The sequence below is a fragment of the Myodes glareolus genome, chromosome 14 (assembly GCF_982192425.1).
Source record: "Myodes glareolus chromosome 14, mMyoGla1.1, whole genome shotgun sequence".
Lineage (NCBI taxonomy): Eukaryota > Metazoa > Chordata > Mammalia > Rodentia > Cricetidae > Myodes > Myodes glareolus.
Window position 1 is genome coordinate 53,264,453 of NC_142039.1, and position 25,571 is coordinate 53,290,023.

Consider the following 25,571-nt stretch of genomic DNA (forward strand, 5'->3'; position numbering starts at 1 on the left):
TGCAAATATTTCGTACGAATTGTTTTAAAGTGGCACTTACTGGTTCATTGAGTTTTCTATGTATCAGCCTGACATTACTACATTTGTGTCTTTACCCAGCGCGTAATATATGAAGACACACACAGATATGAGACTTTCTTATGAATGGAGATTAAGAGGAAGAACATTGCCTGGAGAAGAGGACCCTTGCTTACTGACTTTATAGCGAAGAATAAAATCTTATGGTTTTGATTTTTTTGGTTTGTGACTAAATTTATGTTTATGGGATTTAAAAAATTCTATCAGAAAAAAAAACTTTCAACCAATTCATCGTGTTCATTTCATGCCCCCACTTCCTAGGTGGAGAGATGGATTTAGGGGCGCTCTGCGTAGGGCAGGCTAATAACGAGGGAGACAGCAGCAGGCTTATCTAAAGATAAGGACTGTGTGCCGGAAACAGGTTGTTACTTTAAGCAGTGGGAACTTGTAGCTACAGAAGTCTCAGCCCACTCCAGATCATGAAGCTAGAATCCCAAATGGTAGAGTAATTGGCTTATTTTGAACACTCTGGCACATTACTAAACTCCACTGAAAAGCATTGTTCATGAAAATTCTCACACAAGGGCTACATCACTTTTAGCTACAAGGCACACAGGAACAAGATGTTCACATCACAGTCATCCCTTAAGGGGGACAAGATTTTCAGAGGCAGGGTCATTTGTGTTGGTGTTTTATTTTCTATGAAATAAGTTTACACAAAAATTTGAAGCTACTGACCAGGAAAGGATTCAAATTCAAGTCTTAATATGAGAAATATTCAACTTAGAACTAAGGATGCAATGGCCAGAGATGCTGAAAGTACTGTAACTCAGTGGTAACCAAACAACAAAGCTAAGCTATTTTGCTCTCATGTTCATCGGTTCTCTAGGAGTAAGGGAACTTTTAAAAAGGGTGTAGAGTGAGTACATGTGATAATTGTCTTTCTGTCTCTGGGTTACCTAACTCAGAATAATGTTTTCTAGTTCCATCCATTTTCCTGAAAAATTCAAGATATGGGTGGTTTTTAAACATAAAGCAAAGAACACCAGTCTACAAACCACAATCTCAGAGAATTCAGACAACAATGAGAACACTAAGAGAGACTTACATAGATTTAATCTACATGGGAAGTAGAAAAAGACAAGATCTCCTGAGTAAATTGGGAGCATGGGGACCTTGCGGGAGGGTTGAAGGGGAAGGAAGAGGCAGGGAGAGGAGCAGAGAAAAATGTAGAGCTCAATAAAACAATAATAAAAAGTGGAATAAAAGAAGAGTGTAGAGAGAACTGAATTTGAAGTCAAACTGTCAAAACTGAAAATCAATAAGGCTCAAAGAGAAGGAGATAGGCTAACTGATGAAAGAATGGGCCCATGAGCCAGAAGTTACTTTTGTAGCTGCTGGGGTGGTACAGTGTGAATGGATTAGCCTGGTCTGAAGGCTGTGGCAAAGTCAATAGTCAGCTCAAGACCAGGGCTTCCCAACCTCAGCACCAGTGAGATTTTGAACTAGATGCATCTCAGCTGTGGGGATGTGTCTTGCATCATGAAGGTATTTAACAGCATCTCTGGCTTCTGCCCACTAGATGCCAATAGCCAACAGCACCCCACAAATCATAACAACTACAGATATCTAGAAATTGCCAATTATCCCTTGGGAAGCAAAGTCCGTTCCCCCTCCTCCCTTGAAAGTCATTGCTGCTAAAATGATGAGAGGCGGAGCCTGTAACTTTCTTCCCAGGTATTTTGACGTGGTCCATTGGAGTGTCTCATATTGCATCCTCATCTAGTGTTTCTCATTAAAATAACTCAGAACACAGTGGAATTATAAAAGTAGAAGTTCTATCTAAATTACAGAAAGCTACATAGACACCTTCAGCAAGAATGTTTGCTGTGATGACTCAAATTCTTCCTGGGGGAAGTGCATTGGTACATCTGCCATGGTCATCACAAGGATGAGCAGAGGCCTCTTAAGGAATAAACCTAAATTTTGCCAGACTGATACCAATTGTGCCCATCAACAGTCAATCACAGAGAGCACTATTCATCCTTTCTAAACTATTGGCAACTGATGGGTTTGAGGGGAGCAGCAGCCATTGTCTACTAGGGTGTACCCAAAGGTGAGCCCAAAAGCCCCCAATACATAGTTCCAAATCCATGGTCACACAGAGGACCCTGCTTCAAATCAATGAGCCACAAAAGAAAGTAAAAAGCCATGAATGTGGGAAAGGGACTGTCAGGGAGGAGGAGGGTTGATAGGAATAGGAGGGAGATGGAGAGAGTTGGTGTGAGAGCTCTCAGAACACTTTATATACCTCTGTGACATTGTGAGAATAAGTTTAATTAATCATAAAGGTAATATTTAAAAAGACACAAAATTGCCAGTTGTTGTTAACACTTTCTCCACACAGATACATCCAGTACAACATGAATGAATTTGCATCACATGAATTCACTCTGAACCATGCAGGTTATCTACTATTTTCTAGGACCTATGAACCCCAGATTAATAACACTTTCTATGCTATTGGGCTAACTCCCAGGATGATTTCTGTGTTGTGGAAAAGCATACCCTCTCAGGTCACTGTGGACTGTGACAGGGAATATTTTTCTGAAATGTTGAGGACCAGAATATTAGATTTCAGAGGCATGGACCTTTTTAGTTTATTTCTATATACACTTTACTAGTTGACTGTTTCTAGTTAAAAAAATACCCAAGATGTGAAATAGTCCAACTCTGGAACATTTTGCATAGTGAGTTGGAGCTCAAAAATTTTTGACTTTTGGAGTTTTGGGTAGGTATGCCTAAGATGTATTTGAAAGGCTGCCTGGTGTTTTCCCTTAGTAGATGGGCATCAGCTCTGAATATGATCACAATACAGAATCTTCTTGGCTAATTTCACGTGTCACACTCAATTAGTTTGTTTCCAGGTATTGTCTCTGCAATTAGTGCCTGCGTTGAGTGCTTCAGTACTGTCACCAGGAGGAGGCTGGAGAGAGGTGGTTGATGGAAGAGGGCTCTGCGCAGGCTGTTGTGTGTTTCTTTTGTAATTAACAACAGCTTGGTATCTATTCTCTTATATTTGTCTCTTCCCTCCAGAATTGCAGCTTCCTGTCGCCGACTCTTGAGACGATGTTGAATCATAGAAACTCAAACCAAACTAAACATAATACTTAACTATCCAACAGTCAGCAGTCCTGCTTGGAAATTTTGAGAGGCCCTTTTTCTTTCCATTTTCTAAGAAGAGAATAGAACATTTTCTTGGCATTTACTGACTTAAGAGATGTTATAGCATCCGTGGAGCAGAAAGCAATGACTATGTGTGTAGGGGGAGAGTTTGTGTTTAATTCTTCCTGTGTTCTGAACAGTTTACTTTTTTATGCTGTGAAAACATTTTAATGCCAATATTGTTATTTGTCTATCCGTTTGCCTTCCTTCCTTCCTTCCTTCCTTCCTTCCTTCCTTCCTTCCTTCCTTCCTCTCTTCTTTCTTCTTCTCCTTCCCCTCCCTCACTCCCTCCATTCGTTCGTTCATTCATTTGTTCCTTTCTTTTTTGTTTACATAAAGCCTCAAATAAAAGGAGGCCTTAGGGAAATCTATGGGATTTTAGGTCAAGGAACAGTATTCATGGTATTGAGTTTAGAGAGACATGCTTAAGACAGAGAGCAGAGAAAAAGAGCCCAGGAAATGCTGTCCTTGCAGATTCCTTGTGTTTTTACACACATCTCATGACTCTGGTGTTTTCACTGCCTTGTGGTTTAAATGAGAAATGTTTCCGAAAGGGCCAGACATTGGAATACTCAACCTCCGGTTTACAGTGCTGTTGGGGATGTTCAGGAGGTGCAGTTTGATAGACAAAGTACATCATTAGGGTTGGACTTTGGGATCTCATAGCCTCACCTATTTCCAGTATTCCCCCTTCTTCCTTCTTGTGGTTGAGCACATGCTCTCTCAGCTTCCTGCTCCCACTGCCATGCCTGACTGTTGCCTTGTTTCCCTGTCACGACGGAGTCTTACTCCTCTGAACAAGTAAACTCAAAGAAACCTGTCAATCTGTAGATTGTCTTGGTTATGGTGTTTTATCGCAACAACAGAAAAATCACTAATATAACTATTTTATTTAAACTATCCATTTAAAAAATAAACCTATAATACAACATTTTCCCAAGGTGATTGTACTCATCAATACTGATGCACTGAGTTCTGCCCTTTATACATACACATGACAATGAGTAGCTACTCAGATTCTTTGGCAAAAGGGAAAGTCATTCTTTCTCCTCTTCTCTCCCCCACTACCCCCCCCCTCTCTCTCATACACACACAGAGGAAATTGAAATAAAAGAAAAGTTTGAGAAAGAGTGAAAATGACTTAAGTTGGCAGTTTGAGTCACACAATTTATTAGATTCACCTAACAGTCTTTATTTGAAATGCTTTCAATCATGTTGTCCACGTATCATTGGAAATTGAATTTCCTCCCTCCTACGCACCCCGTGGTCACTGCTGTAAGTAAGAAGTTGCTTGTTTGTAAACTGTTCACCAGCTCCAGAGCTGGTACTGCTCTCTGCTAACACATAGGCTCTCATTTACTAAATGATGCCAATCATTTGCCAAGGTCAAGTCATGCAAAAGTCTGTGCTGACTAAGGTAGTAGTCACTAGCCCAGGTGGCTATGTTAGACTTAAATGAATTAAAATAAAGTGAAATTTGAAAAAAATCATACTTTGGTGGTACTGATATGGGAAGTCCTTTTATATATGTGTTGCTTTTATTGGTTAATGAATAAAGAAAACTGTTTTGAGCCTATAGCAGGGTAGAACAGAGCGAGGCAGGGAAAACTAGTCTGAATGCTGGGAATAAGAAGGCAGAGTCAGGGAGAAGCTGTGTAGCCCCACCAGAGACAGATGCTGGTAGAACCTTGTGGGTAAACTACAGCCACATGGTAAACTATAAAATAATAGAAATGCATTAATTTAAGATATGAGTGAGCTTTAAATATGCACAAGCTAATAGGCCAAGGAGTGCTGTAAATAATATAGTTTCTGTATGATTATTTTGGGTCTAAGCAGCCAGGAACCAACAAACAGCCTCTTATAACAAATTGGAACTCCAATGTATGCTAGCTAAGCCCACATAAAACCTGAGAGTGCTTGGAAAGGAATTCTAGACACACACAAAAAAACAAAGTTTAGCCACATTTTTTTTTTTCAGCTGGCGGCATGCTGCAGATCCCTTAAGAGAGGTCTTCCTGATTCAGCAGAGCAAAACAAAACAAAATTTAAAAAACCATATATATATATATCTCACACAGCCTCAAAATAGCAGCTTCCTGGTCCATGCTTCCAGCACGAACTTTGGCTCTTTCAGGAGGCCGAGCATTTAAATGGGGTCTGTGAGCAGCATGTTACAAACTGCTTAATGGCTCAATATAGACCTGCTGCATACTTGGAACTGGGGTGGTGTGCGTGAGTGTGGTGAACATGCCTCCACCATGCTGGACTGGGAGGAGCAAGCAGGCAGGGCTCTATTGGCATTTTTTTTAAAATAAAAACAAAAACAAAAACAAAAACAGGAGATGCCATTGAGCCACCAGAGGAGAAAAACACAAGTTGCCAGTCGGAACTTTGCTTGTAGGCCACAAGCATCATGGTAAAATATAAAATAAGAGAAATGGGTTAATTTAAGATATAAGAGTGAGTTTGACAAAGGACATGGTCAACAAGACGAAATGACAGCCTATAGAATGGGAAAAGGTCTTTACTAACCTCACATCAGACAGAGGTCTGATCTCCAAAATATACAAAGAACTTAAGAAATTGGTCATCAAAAGAACAAATAATCCAATAAAAAAATTCAGTACAGACCTAAACAGAGAACTCTCAACAGAGGAATCTAAAATGGCTAAACAATACTTAAGGGAATGTTCAGCATTCTTAGTTATCAGAGAAATGCAAATCAAAACAACTCTGAGATTCCATCTTACACCTGTAAGAATGGTCAAGATCAAAAACACTGGTGACAACTTACACTGGAGAGGTTGTGGGGTAAAAGGAACACCCATACATTGCTGGTGGGAATGCAAGATGGTACAGCTCTTTTGGATGTCGGTGTGATGATTTCTCAGAAAATTAGGACACAACCTTCCTCAAGACCCAGTAACACCACTTTTGGGTATATATCCAAAGGATGCTCAGTTGTGCCACAAGGACACATGTTCAACTATGTCCATAGCAGTTTTATTTGTCATAGCCAGAACCTGGAAACAACCTAAATGCACCTCAACCCAAGAATGGATAAGAAAAATATGGTACATTTACATAATTGAGTACTAAACAGCAGAAAAAAATTATATCTTGAATTTTGCAGTCAAATGGATGGAGCTAGAAAACATTTTAAGTGAGGTAACCCAGCCCCAGAAAGGCAATTATCACATGAACTCACTCATTAGTGGTTTTTAAACATAAAGCAAAGAAACCAGCCCACAAATCACAATCCCAGAGAACCTAGACAACAATGCAAACCCTAAGAGAGACATACATAGATCTAATCTACATGGGAAGTAGAAAAAAACAAGATCTCCTGAGTAAATTGATAGCATGGGAACCTTGAAAAAGGGTGGAAGGGGAGGAGAGAGGCAGGGAGGGGAGCAGAGAAAAATGTAGAGGTCAATAAAAATCAATAAGAAATGGTGAAAGAATTAAAAAAAAAGAGTGAGCTTGAAATATGCATAAGCTAATAGGCCAAGCAGTGTAGTAAACAATGTAGTTTCTGTACGATTATTTGAGGTCTAAGCAGCTGGGATCGAACAAGCGGCTTCCTACAACAGTGGTACCTGTCACATTTTGGAGGTTACATATGCTGTATTGACAGTGTGGATCTGACATACCTGTCACTGTGGAAACTTGTATCAAGTCATTTAATCCATAGAAGGCTGCCAGGTAGATGCTGAGAGTTTACAGATAGGAAATGGAGGCACAGAGAAGCTGCATTACTTGACTGAGTTCACACAGTAAGGAGGAGAATGAGATGCAAATGCTGTTGGTACTAGAGCATTGCCTAACCATATCCTGTCCTAAGTATGTTTAATAACATTAACAATAAGCGGGCAGTTTTCAGTGATATTCACTTAGCGATACAGGGACCCTGCCCATCACTTTCCTTACTTTGTCCTTTGAAACCTTGAAGCTCTACAGACTTGGAAATACACATTGTAATCATCACCTCTATTCTCTTGGCATGAAAGTAAAAGTTAAAAGACAACTAGAGCTCGTAAATTGGAAGAACCCACCCGGAAATAAATCTAGGTCTTTCTGACTTAAAACATTCTCCTTGAAATGCCACCCACACTGTGATCTCTGACAGATGAGATAAAAATAGCATCCCACCGAAGAATCATTTGCTGTGTTAGCGTTTCATGTTATCGCTATACCATCCTCTGAGGGCAATGGTTCTAAGTTGACCCTGAACTACATTTGAAAACACAGCTACCACCCACCTTCTTCTTTTTGACTTTATGAGGAAAGAATTAGATTCCTGTTCCGGGGTGAAATGTGACAAGGTAGCCTTGAGGCCTTCAGGTACGTTACTGGATGATAATGGGATTTTTCTATTTAGGGTGAAGCTGGGGATATACTTTTTCAAGAGAGATCCAGTAAGTCCACATGCAGTTGAATCACAAGGTAGGAAGATGTGGTTGTTGGTTCCAGATGCTTTCCTCTGTGTGTTTGTCTTCTTGAAGAGTTAGACAACAGCAAACAGGAAATGCATAGGACAACCTACATGTTGGGTATCTTAGTTACTGCCTGATGCCTCCCTTTGCTTCTCACATGAACACTGTTACACATCTGTCCAGAAAGGTGAGATGGCAGTGCACCCATCAGAGAGCCTTAGAGCTCACACAGTTCTGAGTGTGCCCTCTCTGTCGACAGAGTTTGTGCCGTCTCACTACACAGTTGTGACTGTCTCTGACCCATAGCAACAGAAGGGTGTGAGCACAGAAAACCACAACAGAAAGCCCCCTCCCCCATTCGGCATTCTTTGGGAGAAGGAAGTTCAGAGAGAAGACAAAGCATCCGTCCATCCTGGTGTTTTGTCCCTTAGATCTACCCTTGAAGGGGAGGGCTGGGTCATGGTGATTGGGCCAGAATCATTGTGGAACAAGGAGGCTAGAGAGTATATATATATATATTTATCAAAAACATGGAAGATAATATGGTTTGGATCTTAGGCTACAAGCATGAGAGGCAGTAGAGACATTAATAATTATGGCTGTGGAAGAAAGTTATGCCATTATAGTTATGTCCTTGAAGGAGCTGCTAGGACTCTGGCCTCTTTCTCTCTTTCACACCTTCCTGGCTATCATATTTCTCTGTCACCATCGTTAAGGGACATAAACAACTGATTGCAGACTGATTCTCTGAAACTGTGAGCCAAAATCACCCTTTCTGCTTTTTAGTTGATATACACGAAGTTTCTCACACAGAAAAGGGAAAGTAGTCAGTTCCCAAGCCTTTAGCATAGGGCGCAGGGATGAGCCCTTTGCTTTTCTGTTTGGCATTGATTAAAATTTGGACATTTATGCTCCCAGAGAGCAAAGGGAAGCTTTATCATCCCTTGCCTAGTAACTGTTAAGTGGTTCAGGATACTGACTGCATCCCAAGGGGTTTCCCAAATGTTAATGAGTCCTTTGAGACACAGGAGTATAAGTCAGGATGATTCTGAGAGAACAGGACCCAGAACGCCCTTTAGCATCTTCCGTGCCTCACTACAGAGACACACGGAGTCAGGGTTCTAAGAAGATGGCCTGGAAACCTCAGCAAGAATCATAGGTGTGCAATGAAAGGCTCCAGTTGGAGCACAGCATTATGATCATTATTGGGACAAACCATGCTACTATCTGCTAGTACCTAGGGCTAGATGAAATCTGGACACGGGGTTAAACCATTGTATACCGAGGCCAGGTAGGGAAGGGTTGGTGAGTGGGTGGACTTGTCTCACTTTCCCAGCCTGCATAGACACAGACATGTAGGTGTAAGTGCAGGGTGAGATGGGGCCTTCATTGAATTTTACTCATAGTTTCAGCAGTGGCATTTCCCTATGTGACCTATTATGACCAGCCCATAGTGGCTGCAAAGGTGTTATTAGCTCCGTGCCTTCTAGGCGGGAATATGGGTCTGGAGGCTTGCCCGGTACTGTGCATGCCTGCTTTCTTCCACAGCTGCTGCTGCCCATCTCGAGCATAAGAACTACTAGCCCTCATTGGTGAGAAGCAGAGAACCCCATCAGATTGCTGTTCCCACCCTGCGGGTCACGGTACTTAGACAAGTGTGTATGTAGTCTGGAGACCAGGTTGGTTCTGTCTGTTGCCCCTCCTCTCCAAAAGGCAACTGCTCATTAACAATTAAAATGCTGGAGAGCCTCCCCACCCTGACTTGAAGCAGCTTTTGACAATCAACACATGGGAAGGCAGAAAAAACTTCCAAGTCTGCTTTTAATAAAATATACTTTTCTCATCAAAATATTTTGATAGCACGGGAAAAGCGATGTATGCTCATTAAAGTTTAATGAGCATCTCCCCCTGCCGTTTTTCCATATGAGGATCCCACACCGTGATTCACGAGCGCTGGGTGCTGGGCACAGTCAAACGAGAACAAATTTAGCTCAAACCCAGCCTCTATTGCCATGGGAATGAATTAAGTCTGATATGCGCCCATCGGGATTAAGGGCCACTGGCCCTTTTGCTTTGGTGACCGGTAGATTAGATTCTGATGGGCATATCATTATCATCCCAGGATGTCTAGTCTTGCTCTGGAAATGGAGGTAGGAGAACAGCTGGACTCTAGCTTCCAGGTGACCAATTCCTAAGGTCAAACAAGAGAGTCCCAGAAGTCAACACTTCGGGGCAAAGATTCTGTAGAAGCAGACAGGAGATCTCTTGGGAGGCAGAGAGGATCATGCCACAAACATGGTCATGAATTTCTATCAATGCTTTGTTGTTCGTGGAGCCAATGACAAAGTTTTGTCCACACATTCTAGACTCAACTAAAAATGGCCCTACATGCTTTTTTTGTGGGTACCCATAGTCTTACCTGGCTCACAACCTCTACCCTAAAAAGGACACTTCTTCTGTCTCTACCTCCACTGACACACTTTCTCATGCCTTTCTCTAGTATCTAAACTAGTTTCTCTATCCATCTCTGCTGGTTGAATGATAATCATTCATTAAAGATAGCCTATTCTTCTGGTATAAATTCTTGATAATTCATTAAAGCTGCAATCTCCCCACTTTGTAACACACAAACCTTTTTGTTGAAGCTGTCATCATTCCTGCTGCCTATAAAATTCCCAGTGTGAGAACGATGTGGCCCAGAAGTCACATTCACACCACCAAAGGCCGAGGATAGAGGCTTCTGACCTTTGCTAGTCAAGTATGATCACGAGCCAGTCACTTATGAAGAGAAGCAACTACAGTAAGAGCCAGTGACATATATCAGGTATCTATTGTAATCTAGTCTTCAGACATCCATTGCTCAGTCAACACAAAGACCCCATGACATAAGAATTGCTGTTGCCTTTCTCTCTGCAGTGGGAAAACAGACTTTGAGAGGCTCGGTGACTTGGTAGGGTTATATAAACATTGTTTGGAGAAAATGGGTTAATGGTTAAGACTTGCATGACAATGTGAGATATTTGATTTCACTGTGTAAAGATATGTCACTGTGATTGGTTTAATAAAAAGTTAAATGATCAATAGCAAGGCAGGAGGTACATATAAAAGTTCTGGACAGAGAGAACTCTGGGAAGGAGAGTGGGGGAATCACCAGATGGACACAGAAGGAGCAGGAGGAGAGGTAAAAGTCATGTAGTGGCATGTAGATGAATAGAAATGGCTTAATTTAAGTGACAAAAACTAGTTAGGAACCAGCCTAAGCTAAGGTCGAGCTTTCATAATTAAGAAGTCTTCTTGTCATTATTTGGGAGCTGGCTAGCGGGACAGAGAAAGACTCATTACAAATGCCCATCAATGATTTTTCCAGACAGGCTCCGTACTGGACAGAATCAGAACTTCCTTTCCTCTTATACTTCAGTCTCAGCCAATGGCCTTAGCTTGCTCCGGAGCTAGCACCCCTGTTTCTGTCATGGAAACCAACCCAAACTAAACTCCACCAACCCTGGTTCAAGTTCTTCTCTGGTCTACTAACTTGTAGAATGAGACATCACTGATCCATCTTGGAGAGTTCAGTTACTCTTAAAGAATCAAGCAGATACCTAAATAAATAACCCTTCTAATTAATAATACCTAAAAAGATCAAAGATATCAACTTTTTCCATGCACACAGTTTATTATCAGTGGGGCAATTAAATTCTGTTTTGTGCGGTGGTCTAAGCACAAAATCCACATCTCGGAAAGGCTTCTCAGGGAGCTTGGCGGGGACAAGCCATTGCTTCATAATGAGGTGAGCATGAGAACTCTGCCTCTGGTGGGAAAGACAGAGGTCTGAGTACGGGCACAATCCCTGCTTAACATCCCCCCCTAAGAGCAGGAAAAGATACCTTCACTGTGCAGCGGAGGGAGCTCAATAAGGCTCTTGACTGTGGGAGAGCCAGAGTGACACTTGCTACTGTAGTCCCTGAGCTCCAAGCTACTGAATTCATTCTCTCATGGAAGGCTAGCACCCCTAGAGCATCCCATGTGCCCGCTTTCCTGCTTAGCATTTGTGTCAGATTCTACCTACTTCTACTACAGAATTCTGATTCTCTCTCAGCCTATACATCCTCATTTGCATTCTGCCTCTTAAGGCCCATTGTGCAGACAGTACCAGTCACAAGGGGTCTATGATAAGTGGTTGCAGTTAAAAAACAAGAGATATGATGACATAGACCTTTCTAGATGCAGAGGGAATAGCATTCTCTGCCTCAGTGGGTCTTATACAGCTTCAGGTCTGGGTGAGCCTCGTCTTGGGGTGGTTCCTATACCACCTTCAGAGAGCCAGACTTTGAGAAGTGAGTGAGACAGTTCTCATTCTGCTTCTGTAGCCAGGCTGCTGGGGTCGGAGGCTTCGCTCTACCTCTTGACTATGTGATCTTACACAAGTTTTAAAGCCTCTCTGTACTTCAGTTTTCTCATTTATAAAATGGAAATATTTGTACTGTTCATCTGGGGGAGTTATTGAGTGTTGGACATGCAGTTATATGTGTGATATATAGTTTGAGGGCAGCTGCTGGAGCCCCGTTTGTAACCATGCAGAGCAGCCATATTGAATGCTGCACAATAGTCACTAGCTTTAGAAACCCATGGTTCATAAGAATCAAGGTTCACCTCTCGTTTCTGCCCAGTGCCCCATCTCTGGGGCCTCTCGGATTCTCTGATTATTTTAGGGAGCTTCATGTTAGCAGGATCTATGCCAATTGCTCAGTCATTTCAGAGAAGAAAGCTCTCCAGACACCAGGGAAAGGCCTCTAAGTCCACACCTAGATGGCATAAAATGTCACTTTCCAAGGTGATCACGGGATGCTTGATTTCCTTCTTCCATGAGAGGAAGGCATCTTGGGTAAGGCTGTCTACTGATAGCATATGCTGTGAGAAGCAGATAAAACAGGTTCTCATTTCTGTCTTCTAATCCCATCCCCCAAGCTTTCTTTACCCATACCCCCTGAGTAATTTAAGAAGAAATTTCCTATAGTCCTGGAAGAGGCATGACTAAAGTTATCAGCTAAGTGGGCAAAAGAAGCCACAGTGACAGAAGCCAGAAAATTTGTCCTTGTGGTGAGTGGGGAGGACTGTAAACAGGGAGATGCAGGAAGGAACTTTCTGGAGAACTGGAAATCATATATATTTCCACTTTGTTGGTACTTACAGTACGTGTCATATGTATATTCAGCACCCCAGCTTGTATAATCCTACTGTACACAGTCAACACCTCAGAGAGTGACATTACTGTCCAGAATGCAGGTGAGACAATGTAGGTAGTCTGTAAGCCTGACCCACTTTATTCTGAAGACACAGAGAGTTCTTAGCCTCTGTCTCCATTACACATCTTTATCTTCCTCCACAAGTGTGTTTATACCACAGGTTATATTTATATCTGCAGTCACATCTATATATTTAAATAAGGAGAGAAGAGGAGTGTTACATGTACATGACTATATATAGGATGGCTTGCTTCTTTCAAAGAACAGGAGGATCCTAGTTCCATTATGTTTTTGAAACCTCTCTCTCTCTCTCTCTCACACACACACACACACACACACACACACACACACACACACACACACACACGAGAGAGAGAGAGAGAGAGAGAGAGAGAGAGAGAGAGAGAGAGACTGCCTGCCTGACTACTTTCCCCCTTTCCCTGTCTGAGATGAAATGCTCACTGACCTTGATGACGACCTTGGGAATAGTCAGCACTGTGGACTTCTGCTTGGCCAGGATGTTGCCTGTCTCGTTGATTCGTGCTGTGACGAAGAAATGCAGGAGGCCCTGTTCCAGAAGGTGGCTCATGTACTCACTTGCTCTGATCAGCACCTCCTTTTTCTTGACTGGAGGGAGTAAAAACCAACAGGCTCCCATCAAGACCTGAGATGATATGGGATCTGGCTCTGGCTCATGCTCTCTCCCAAACCCCCCACATTAGCACCCAAGGCACCAGGAACACCACAAAAGTCAGGTACAAAGAGTCAATCAGGGGCAAACTCTCCTGCCTCTTGGGTGAAGAAAGAAATATAATATTCAGTGAAGTCTTACTAGAGAAAAGAGTTGTCAGACTTTCCAAGCATTGCTTTTGCTGCTGGAAAACGGAAAGCCCAAACAGAGATATTATAAGTGGAGCCAAAGGGCTTCAACCATGGCTGCTTTGACTCGGACCAAGACAATCCCAAGATGGTGGAAGAGGAGCACTGAAATCTGAGGCCACCAAAGGCTTTTGAAGCCTCACTCCTCTGTAATTTGGGAGACGTTAGGGGCTGAGAATACACTGTGTAGGATGCCATGGAGGATGATGAGTGTCTTCATTTCCCTTCCAGTCTCAATGGGGGGCTGAGGATAGAGAGTTATGTCTGTGGCCTGGGTCCCTTTGCTCTGTGGCTCTGTTTCCCACAGCCCGGGATTCTAGAGTACAAAGAATAGTTCTGCAGGCCGAACCCGGGTATGGTGCCTACTGATGCTTTCAGAAACAGGTATCTGTTCTGTGCCATCAGCTGGCAGGCCCAGAAGGTAGATGCATGAGTCATGCCTTCATTGCCCCACAAAGGACACAGATTCTACAAACAAGCCATAGACCCACCATCTTGGTGTGCCATGCCTGGGGTTTTGGTTCTTTCTTTCTGCAGGAGTTCCCATGGCTGGCAGTTTGAGCAGATGAGTGGATCATTTTAACCCACTACAAGTGACTGCCTTGTGAGAGGGTGAAAAGCAGCCGAAAGCAAGCACATATCAGGATACAGGACAGCGTTTGACTCTGGAATGAGAGACATCTCATGTGGCTCGTCTGTGCAAGTGGGATACTCACACGAGGCCTACATCTATGTTAATTTCCTGGTCCTGGAGTCTGAGAACCCAGTGGAGGGCCCTGCAGCAGTCCTCTGGCCTCTGGCTCTCTCTCTCTCTCTCTCTCTCTCTCTCTCTTAATAGTGTGTAGGTTCTCAGGCCACCTCTAGCTTTCTGATAGATTTCTAATCTTGCCTCCATATTCTTGTTTCAGGATCTCTGTAAACCCGCCCTATTGGCTCTCATCTATTCTTATACAGTCTTAAACTTCCATACCAGGGGCTCAGACAGCGTCCCTCCCCCATCTCTTCACCTCTCTCTTTCTTTCCTTGTTTTAATTCCACGAGCTGGGAATTGATCTCAGAGGCTCAGACATGCTAAACATGGCACCCTACCTCTCAACTACACATCAAGCCCAAGTAGTTTGACCCGACAAATTCCCTCTGTCACACATAAACCCAAGCAAGCACATGTCTTTACAGGCTGGCCATGGATGGGGCATTTTGTTCCCTGGTGGTTCTAGGGATGGTTATAAACAGTGATTTCCTCCTGGCTTTCCTTGTGGAAAAGAGTTTGACTATTAGGTTTCTTTAGGGTAGGAGGACTTGTCCATCATCCCTGAACCTATCTTTGTAGAGGTTCTTGTCACCACTTATAGTCTCAGTCTCAGGGCTGCCTTCTTCTCGGAGACAGACCATTCCCTCAATCACAGCACTGGAGAAATGGGCTGTGCTTCAGAGCCCCAGAGAACAGTGCTCCTGAAATAGTGCGTTATATAAGTGCCGTGTTCTGCCACCGCACAAGAAATTGTTCCAGATAAAGTTTATTAAACGCGGCAAGAGAAGGAGGAATAGATTTTCACTGTGTGAGTGGTAGATATGGGAGGCTGCCAACATCATTTACGGTGTCTGGGGAAAGCCAGGGGAGACACAGGCTGGAGCTGCCTCATCTCTTCCGAAAAAGCAAAGGAAACTAAATGTAGCCAAGTGACAAGGATAGCACCTTTGAAGGTTCTGGGTGGTGGAAGTTATTCAAAGCTCCCCAGCTGACTCCAGCCCACACAGTTCCATTAATCAGCAATCTGAAAAGTCTGCCTGCTATTCTACTTGGAAAACTTAATTTACAATAGAGGCACCTAAGAATGCTTGATTAGGGGCAGAGGTATATGATTTTGCCAAAGAGTGGGATATACTTCAGATTGCAGTATGCGTTTTATGGCGTGCAGCTGACACCACTAAGTTTCATTAATTAGTAAATGAGCAAATGAGGAATGAGATTCTAATTCCATTGGAGTTATCTAGGACAAGCTCTGGGTGCTCTGAGTGGGTGGAGCTATATTAAAATAGACTTGGACTTAGGTTTGGTCCCTACATGAATGACCCTGTAGAATAATGTATTACGTCATCCTACTTCATTCTAACTTATATAAACCCATCCCCCTTCTTAATTTTTAAAATGGATTGGTTTATTTCGGTTTATGTTTTGAGGACATACAATCCATAATCATGGGGAAGGCCTGAGAGTGGGAATGAGAGTCTGCAGTGGTTGGTCATGTTGATTCTGAAGTTTGAGATGACTTAAATCCACCCTTTAATTGGGTTAAGGAGAGAAGGAGGAAGGTCAACAGGGTGTTTGTTAGGTTGGAAAAGAGTTGTGCTCTATTTCTGGTGTAGGGAGATCTGATGGATTGTAGACAGCTTCACTCAGGGCCCATGTTTGCACCCATTGGCTCAAAGTCCTTGCCCAAGGGGAATCTAAGTTCTTTTATCTTCATGGCCTTGACCTTGTGAATCCAGTCTCAGTTTCCCACTAAGCTGGACCGTAGGAAGGCATTTCACACCTGTCACTCATGGAGTTCCTTCACTTCTTCCTCTCACTTGCATAGGCCAATCAGGTGGACTCTACCTTCAGAGTAAGTTCAGATTGATTTGCTCTTATGGGCAACGCAACCACCACATTTCAGCTCAATGATTGTTAAAGCATCCTAACTGGTCTCCAAGATTCATTCTTACTTCTGTGAGTCTCTCCTAAGCACAGCAGCCAGTATGAGCTTGCTCATTTTTTAATTTAGAACATTATTGCTGTGTGTTTGTGTATGGGTGCATGAGTGAAGAGCAGAAGGCAATGGACAGGAGTTGGTTCTTTCCTTCCACCGTGTGAGGGATGGGACCCAGGTCGACAGGCTTGGTGGCAAGTGCCTTTGCCTCCTGAGCCATCTCACCAGCCTCGGTATGGTCCCAAGTATGGTCATGCTCAGAGCCTTCAAAGGAAATACCAATTGGAAATAAAGCCCAAGTTTATAATTCCTTGTATGATTTAAGCTCATCAATTTCCATTGGCTATTTTTATTCCCATTCGAGTCTGTTTTTGGTGTTTTACTAAATTACAGAGGCTTGGGAATTTGTAAAGAAAATAGGGTCTAGTTGTCTCATATTAGTGGCTGCAGCACCCAAAAAGCATGGTGCTGGCATAACAGAAAGAGAGCTGGCCGTGTGCTTGCAAAGCAACCCCACTTTATAATAAGCTGCTCTCACAGGAACTGACTCACCCCACGGACCAGCAGCAATTCCTTCCAAGGTCAATTTGGCCCTCATCTCCTAACTATCTTCTACAAGACTCTGCCTTTTAAAGGCTCTACCTTCTATGCCTCTCCTTCTTAATTTGCTTTGTGTTTTTGTATTCTACATATCATCAGATGATATACACTGGCTAGCTTGTTGGGTTGCTTATTGCCTTGTTCATTTACAAGACCAGAAGATCCACAAAGATCCAGCACACGCTAGAACCTGGATGAGCCAGTGAGCACTCTGGTGCTCTGCTAAAACACCATGGCCAAAGATAACTTAAGGAGGAGAGGAATATTTGACCACAGGAGAGGGCAGCCAGGACAAGGAGCTCAATGCAGGACCCTGGAGGCAGGGACTGGAGCAGGGACCATGAAGGAGTGCTTACTTGCTTGCTTTTTCTGCTTATGAGCTAGCTTTCTTATATGATCCAGGACTAGCAACCCATGATGGTGGCACTACCCACGGTGGACTGGCCCTCCTACGTCAATTAGCAACCAAGAAAATGCTGCACAGAGATGCTCACAGGCCAACCTGATATAAACAATTCCTCCACTGAGGTTCCCTCTTCCCAGTCACACCAATCTGACAAGCAAGATTAGCTTGGCCGGGAATGGACTAACAATTCTGTAGTGTAGGTTTTGCTCCCCTATACAAATGAGGGGAGAGAGCCCAGACCTCTCAGGCAACCTGCTGGGGACACACACCTAGCATATCTGTTCCCAGTCAGCACGAGAGAGAGCGCTTTCCCCCTCAGTCCTTCATGCTGACTATCTCTTTTGGTGAGAAGCCTTTCCTCCAGCTTGGGGGATTGGTGGGGGCAGCCAAATCTTCTAGTTTCCATAGCTAATACCATGGTGATTTTTTTTTTTTTTTTTTTTTTTTGGCTGCTGGCTGCATCACCAAACCTAGGAATACTCATCTCATTCAGTTTGGGCTTCTTGGAATCCAAATTTTCAGGAATAGTTTTCTATTTTCTCTGGAAACTCCTCTCTGGAGGTACAGGGTTGGGATAGCTACAGTGTCTAGGGAGATCAGGAACAACAGAGGTGTGTGATTGGCTCATAGGTTGGGTGTGGCCCGCTTGCTCGTCTCTGCTTTGAGAACGGTATTGCTCTGGTACTCCCTTTCTTCTCCGTTTCAGCACCGCATGTCAGGTCCAACATGACATGAACAGGAAGTGCTTCTCAATTTTCTCTGACTTAGCTCTCTGCCTCCAGAAGTTCTTCCTGTATGCAACTTGGGGCTGAATGTTGAGCCTACCTAGTATCCCCAGGAACAATGAGCATGCTCAAAACTGCATGTCCCCCCACGCAGGCTTCAGCATGGACATCCTGCCCTGCTTCAAATATCCTGAATTTTTATGGTGATAAAACAACACAGACAGACATGTGGGAGATGGGGGGAGGGGGATGGGAGAGAGAGATCCTCCAATCTGTGGGGCTCTAGGCTTAGAAGATTTCAGCATTCCTTTCTGCTCACGAGACACAAAAATGAAAGAATTGAGGGTTTGCTAAAGCTCCCTCTCAATGTGTCCCCCCAGTACTGGGATCTGGTGAGAACCAGAGCCCTGGCAGTGTTGACAGTGAGACAGAGACAGGTAACAGGCCCTGGAGAGACCAACATATTTGTTAGCTTACAGGATAAGGGCTCCAGTGTCATTTCAAATGCTTCATTCTTGAATTCTTTCTTGGAGACCCCGGTGTAGAATGTGATGTTGCCTGAAAGATAGGCCAGGATGGTGTACAGGCTGGAGCTATTGTTCTGGAAGGTGATGGTGACCTTGAAGTCCTTGCCCAGCACAGCGTTTCCCACCTCAAAGTTCATGTCCACATCAGACCTTGATTTGACAACTCCTTCAGTGTTGAGGGCCTTTTTGGCTCCATACATCAGAGCGGTTTCAAGGGCCAGTCTCTCTTCTTCTTGACCTAGGAGAGATCCACAGATAATGACAGGGAAAGGGAAATAATACTCTGATGAGAAGACACTGACTTCAAAATACTCTGTGCCTCCCTTGCTGATGGCCTCTGACAGCCCATCTGCCTTTCTGAGATACAGATGCAGTCACCACCACTGTGTTAGGTGGTGGTGTTTTGCAAAACCAAGCTTCCAGAAAGGTAGTGGCTACCTGGGCTGTCAGGAAACTTGATGGCCGAGCAAGGTATACCCATTATGAGGGCTACTAAAGGGCTTGCACAATGGGTCCACTCTTTAGGGTCATTATTTCTGGGTTTGACAGGTGCTAATTTGCTTCCCTCCCTGAGTTCCAGCCATGAGATTAGAATTTAGGTTCTGCTAAGCAAAGAGTTGAGAGACAATGATTACTTCCTGATGTACATATTTCTTCCATCCATAGAATTCCCTGCACCAAAACAGGATGTTCCCCCCTCCAATCCTCCTCCCATTTAATCCTTTCAATTAGATCCTTCCTGTGCTGACTTTGGAGCCAGGAGGGGGTCCTTCCATGCCCTTCTATGCCTTTTGCAGTGCCCACCAACTCCCAAAGTGCACTACTTCAAGGCACTAGACTCTGGTAAGTTCTTAAACTCTCCCTACCCAAGGGCTTCTGGGTCAGACCCCTAGAGGAAGCCTGATTCAACCTGCTGAAGGTTCACAGCTTTCCTGAGCTCACAAAGGCATGCAGGAAAATCCCTATAGCTTTGTAACTTCAGTGTGAGCTCACTGTTTTGAGGCACTACTGTTGGAGTGCCGTTCTACTTAAGACTATCTGAAGGGTAAGTATTGATTGATTAATATGTCTTATGGTGAGTTTCTGGAGGGATGGCATTGCGGTTGGGGGAAAAAAGAGAGAAAGGATCTGCTCTAGGAAGAAAGAGTGAAAGTGGTGAAGGGGAGAGGAAGAGGCAAGCATGGTGGTGTGCATCTATAATCTTCACACTTGGGAGGCTGATGCAAGAACATAGTTCAGGGCCAGCCTGGGCTACCTACAAGATCCTGCTTCAAAAACCAAATGCTGGGGGGCACAGCTCAATAGAAAAACACCTGTCTAGCAAGGTACTGTGTTCCATACCTTGTTCGTCAAATTCAACCACACACACATACATATGCACACATGCATGCGCGCGCACACACACATACACACACGTGAGCATGAGTAAGAAAGACAGAGAGAGACACACAGAGAGACAAAGACACAGAAAGAACATACTAACACAGGGAATGGAAGACAGATGCAGAGACAGAGAAGAGAAAGAAACAGCACAAGCAGGTGAGGAAGCAGTCAACAGAGACATAGGTGTGGCCTCAGAGTGGCTGTGCTCAGACGCTGACTACCTTACAAGCTGTAGACTAATGGTGCTTACAAAACTTGTGTAAAGTACCTGGCTATGGGGGCAGACGGTTGGAAGTACAGAAGATGGTGTCCCTTCTCTTTTTCTACCATAAGCAGCTCGGTAAAGAGGTTCTTTACTGTGGTGGACAGAAACGAAAAGATGGAAGTAAGTTCTTTGGTCCATGAGAGCTAGGTATCAGAATGGTTGATGGGAAAGATCACTTTAAGGTAAGAATGCTGGCTTTTCCAACCACGCTCATTTAAAGATGTTATCTTCTACTACACTGAGAATTAGGTTGGAAAATAATAATTGAATTCAATGATGGTGAGGAGGCTAGTAGATGCTATTAACTCTCACTAAATGCTAATTATGTGACCGGCCGTGGGATGGGTGCTTGCTTGCGGTAGCTCTGTTAAACGTCATAACAACTACAAGACAGGCAATATGAGCACCACTGGTGTTACAAGGGAATGTACATCACAGGGCCATTAAGTGGATCAGAGGGAGTAGGCATGTAATAAATGGAAACTAGCCTGGGAGGGCAGAGAAAAAAAACCCGACAGATCAACAGATGTGTGTGTGTTTGTGTATGTATGCGCATGCATGTTTGCAATAAACTTAACTGTAAGCCTGCAAGAATGTGCCAGAAACAATAGGTCTATTACCAGAATTGGCTTGAGTACATATTTATAGAGTCACTAGAGGAAGACAGGAAGAGAGGACGAGAAAGTCCAGCCTTGAAAGTTCAGGAAACTACTTTAGCAGCGATCATCTGGCAAACAGGTCCACGAAAAGGAAGGCATTAACAATTATCACTTTGGATGCGTGCCAAATGTGCATTTAGGCAAAACACAGGAAGCCCAGGCAAAGCACCAGAGAGGGGCTGCCCTGGGATACAGGAGCTGAGTCGGTTCAGGCAAGAAGTGGCAAAGAGAGTTTGTGCTCTGAGCAACTTGAGAGGCTGTCCTGAGAGCACAACCCTGGAGCACAATCCTAAAGCACAAGCCTGGAGACAGACACTGGGCATTGTGCTCAGTGTCATTAAGACAGATTCCTTCAAAAAAGAAAGGAAGGAAAGAAGGAAGGAAGGAAGGCAGTCCTTCACTCAAGGGTACAGAGGGGCGAGTGAAGATCTATCACAGTATAGATTTGTGGACCACAGATGCTGGGACAGATGCTATCATGTGGACCCTGGAAGCACGAAATACCCTTAGTGTGCCTGGGTGGCACGGGAGTCCTCTTTTCAACACAGTGAGCGAAGTTGGGGGTACATGCAAGGGCCTAGCTACAAGAAGGAAGTGACAGCGGCTCATCTGGCCTTTGTAGACGATCAGACAGTATAGCAAGAAGATCAAAAAGGCAGCTATCAAGGTTTTATGGGTCATATCTGGAGCATTCTGGAAGCACTGGGAAGACAGGAGGCTGTGTTTTTGGCTTTGATGGGCTCAGGCTTACATGTCATGGAGTATGGCTTTTGTGGAGAGAAAGGATTGCCCTGAGGAGGGGGGTGGCAAGCTACGGCTGATTTCCAGTCAAAACAGCCATAGTATAAGATACTCCAAACACTACAGTAGCTGTGGTAGCACTACTATTAGACGTGGAAACTAACTCTGGCTGGACCCTCAGCCTGAGTCAGGCTCTCTATTAAGGTTTTCTACACGGGGTGCTGTTTCATTCTCAGACCGTGGCTAAGGAATCAGAGAGAAAAGTTGCTTGGAGGGTTGTTTCAGATGGGACAAGTAGAGGGTTTGCCAACCTAATTCTCAGGTAGTTGTATTCATTAGAATAGAAAGTGAAGAATGAATGGACCAGGCAGGGGAGAGGAGAGGGAGTAGAACTTGGGAATATTTGACTTCAGGTTTCTGTGGCACACTCGTGTAAAGTCTGTGGTGAGATGTAGGCCCGGGAGTGGTCACTACACCTGTGAGAGTCAACCGTGGCTAATCAGGAAGAACCTAAATTTGGTAGGCACAGAACTCAGAGAGGGCAACTGAAATCAAGGGGTGTTCGACAGGGAGTGGAGAAAGGCGAGTTTAGTGTTGCAGCAGATGAAAACACGAGGGGGCAGGAGCAGCTGTGATGGAACCATGAGAGAGTTTTATTATAGAATCAAGAGAAAATGTCAAGGAAAGGGTGAGCCCCACCAGGAAGCTAGGCAGGGAAGCAGGCTGGCACCTGCAGACACTGGTCCCACTGCCACTGTGCAGCTAAGAGTGGCCTCGAGGGTGTTCTGTTTGCAGATGGTACCCAGTGAGACAGGGATGGACAGGAAAGGAACGGGCTAGATATAATTTCCCCCCGCCACACACCCAGGTCTCTCAAGATGGTGACTAGCATATAAGGAAGAACACAGAATGGGCATGGCATGTGTGGTGAGAAACAGTGTTGCAAACAGTTTTGTTTAGAGAAAGAATCCAATATAGGAGATGATTAATTTCTTATTGGAGGAAGAAGGGAGAGAGAGAGAGGAAGAGAGAGAGAAATACAAGCCATAGCTGGAGTTTTGGAGAAACTAAAGAGGGAATGGGTCCATATACCATAACAAAAGAGGACATCTTGCATATTGCCACAAAACATTTTTCCGAATTCTGGTTTCCAAAGCTTTAACATTTCTTAATCTTACATTTTTTGAAAAAAAAGTTAAAATTGATATTCAGTTTTAGTTGAAGTGAAAAACAATCTCTTTACAATGATAAATCAGCCCAATCCGGCATCTGGTATAATTTTTTCTCTGTCCTCAATTGTCTTCATAGATATAGATATAGTGTCCATCTTCAGTATATGTGGATTCAAAGAGGCTATAGAAGATGTACCATGAGAATCAGAGTGGCAAAGCCACAGCCAGGAATAATCGCTGCTGGCTTTATCGTATGCCTGGAGCAGTCATCACTAATCAATCCTTCTCCCCACTACATGCTGATGGAGTCCCTAGAGTTCCAGAATAGCACTCCCCTGGGATGCTTGCCAAGTTAGAATGTGAAGTACATGCATCATCCTTGATGAAGAGATGAATTCTCCACTTGGGACCCAATCATAGCCCAGAAAGTGGTTGAAATGTTTCTTACAACTAATCACATGTATTAGGAGTTCTAGTTGGTTCAGAACTCCTCCCATCCTTTCCCTGAGTCTCATCATCTTGCTGAGGTGTGGCATTGGACCTCAGAAGTCTCCCCCATGGAGAGCTGGGCATCGCATTTTAACATTTGGATATCACAGTCAAGCTCCAACTTCTCTCTCACAGACAGGTGTGTGTCTTCCTCTTGTGACATCCAATCCTGGCCCCATTCCTATTTGGTCCCCACTGCTACCTTGGAGGTGACAGTCAATGGTGGCTAGGCTCTGCTGCATGCTTTAATCTCTTTCCAGTAGTTTTTACAGCTGCCTTGATCTAGCATCCGGTCCCATGTCTAAGCACTGCTCACAGGCGATGGTGAGCTCACCTCTCGTCCACTGAGGCATCTACCGTCTCATCAGTAGAAAAGAAAAGCCGTTCATTCTGCTCTACCCATCTTCCCGAACAACTCTTTCTCCAGCACTACTTGAAATCCTTATTTACTCCTTGGATAGGAGTTTTGGTGGTACCGGGACCCGAACCTGGGAAGTGCTCTAGTACTGAGCCCAGTCAGTGTTTCAGTCACACTGAACACAGTAGGTGTCAGTTCAGTGTGCTGAGCAAGTGGATACATCATGACCTCATGGCATTTAGGGGGCATTCTATCAAACTGGGACTAAATGAATTATTCCATCAATTCTGCTCAGACATAGGTTTATATCATGAGTACTGTGAGCACTTCAGGCCCCTTTCTGGTTGGGTGTCCTTCCTTGCACCTGGATCAGCTGCCCACCCCATGCCATAGTCCCTGTCTTCCGGCAGGCAAGCAGGGCAAGGATTGGACTCTGCTTTTCCTCACAGTAAGCCAGACAGCAGGGCTGGGGTGTCCCTAGCTCCATGAGCTTGTGATGTGTGGTTAAGAGTGGGCTGCTGAGTGACTGCAATGGATCCAGCGGGTTCTTCCACGTTCTCTAAGGAGTTTCCTTTTTGCTTTTTCAAATCTTTTTCTTTGCATCTCAGTAAGAGAATGCATTGTTTGCTTGTGTGGCTTCATTGTGTTTATACTGTTTTTAACTTCCCTTCTAGAGAAAAGTCAAAATACCTAGAGGAAGGAGAGAGGTTTGCTTTTGTGTGTTTATGTTGTGCAGTGGATGACACCCAAATACAGAGACTGAACGATTTCAGGAAACCCGTAAAATTTCACAAGTTCAAATGCCAGAAACTCTAAACTCCAACACTGCACACCTGTCTCAGTTCAGCAGGCTTTGTCTTTATAATGCAAATGGTTTTTGTAAATAAGAGCAAGAAGGCAGTAAAAAACATTTAAAACAAACCCCCGCACACATTGGCACTTCAGGAATGCCAATGCATATTTAGCGTATGCTAACTAGTCATAATTTTCATCCATTCACTAAAATAAACGCCACTTCTAAGAATCTCTGGAAGTGAAATGTTTCCAAAAGATATTGTATCTTTCTACTCTCGAAACTGCGTGCATTCTCGCCCAGATGGCACCAGGCATTCTAAGCTAGAAGGGGTATGGAGGCCGGCAAGTCCCTAAATGTCTAGCACTGCTTCACATTTCCTCTCTATGACTATAGTTCCCCTGCCTGGAACCCCTAGTCCAGTTTTCTTTAAATGTGGTCTTTTCCTAAGCTTCACTTCTTTGGACCCTCTTGATAGGACCCAGTGTTTCCCTGTTCCCACAGCTTTCTCTGTATAATGATTCTAACTCTGTTATGGGGATAGAAGCTGTGTCCTGTTCACTGTTAGGACTGTGGATATAGTATTGATTGAGATATAACCGAACACAATAGTACCATTCGACATATACTGTATAATCAAAGTTAACAAGCCTCCATCAAAACATTACTTTGTAATTGAAACTGGCCTTCAACCCAATTGACCTATATTAGTGAGATTGCACTCTCTTATCAATCTGTCATATGCCTCAGGTTTCCATGACAACCTAATGAAACAATGTGTTAAAAATAATTGTAAAGTACTTAATAAATATGAAGAAGTGACTTAAATTTCTATTATTTATCTTTGTTGATATAATGCAGATAGTGTGTTATAATAGATTACTAACAATTAAGGTTCATATAAGCAAGAACACATTCTATGGTCTACTAAAATGGAATTTGAAAACTCACTTCACCAG

The 25,571-nt window shown here is 43.7% G+C and overlaps 1 protein-coding gene across 2 annotated transcripts in view; it reads right to left on the reverse strand.

Annotated features, from left to right (window-relative positions):
• The window catches only part of F13a1 (coagulation factor XIII A chain), a 169,514-nt gene that overhangs the window by 12,279 nt on the left and 131,664 nt on the right, over positions 1-25,571 (reverse strand). For both annotated transcript variants that reach the window (XM_048426831.3, XM_085699392.2), the window contains exons 12-13: positions 18,703-18,990; positions 13,392-13,552 (exon numbers count right to left, since the gene is read on the reverse strand). In XM_048426831.3, coding sequence (XP_048282788.1) covers positions 13,392-13,552; positions 18,703-18,990 — 449 coding nt within the window. The remainder of the gene's footprint in view (positions 1-13,391; positions 13,553-18,702; positions 18,991-25,571) is intronic.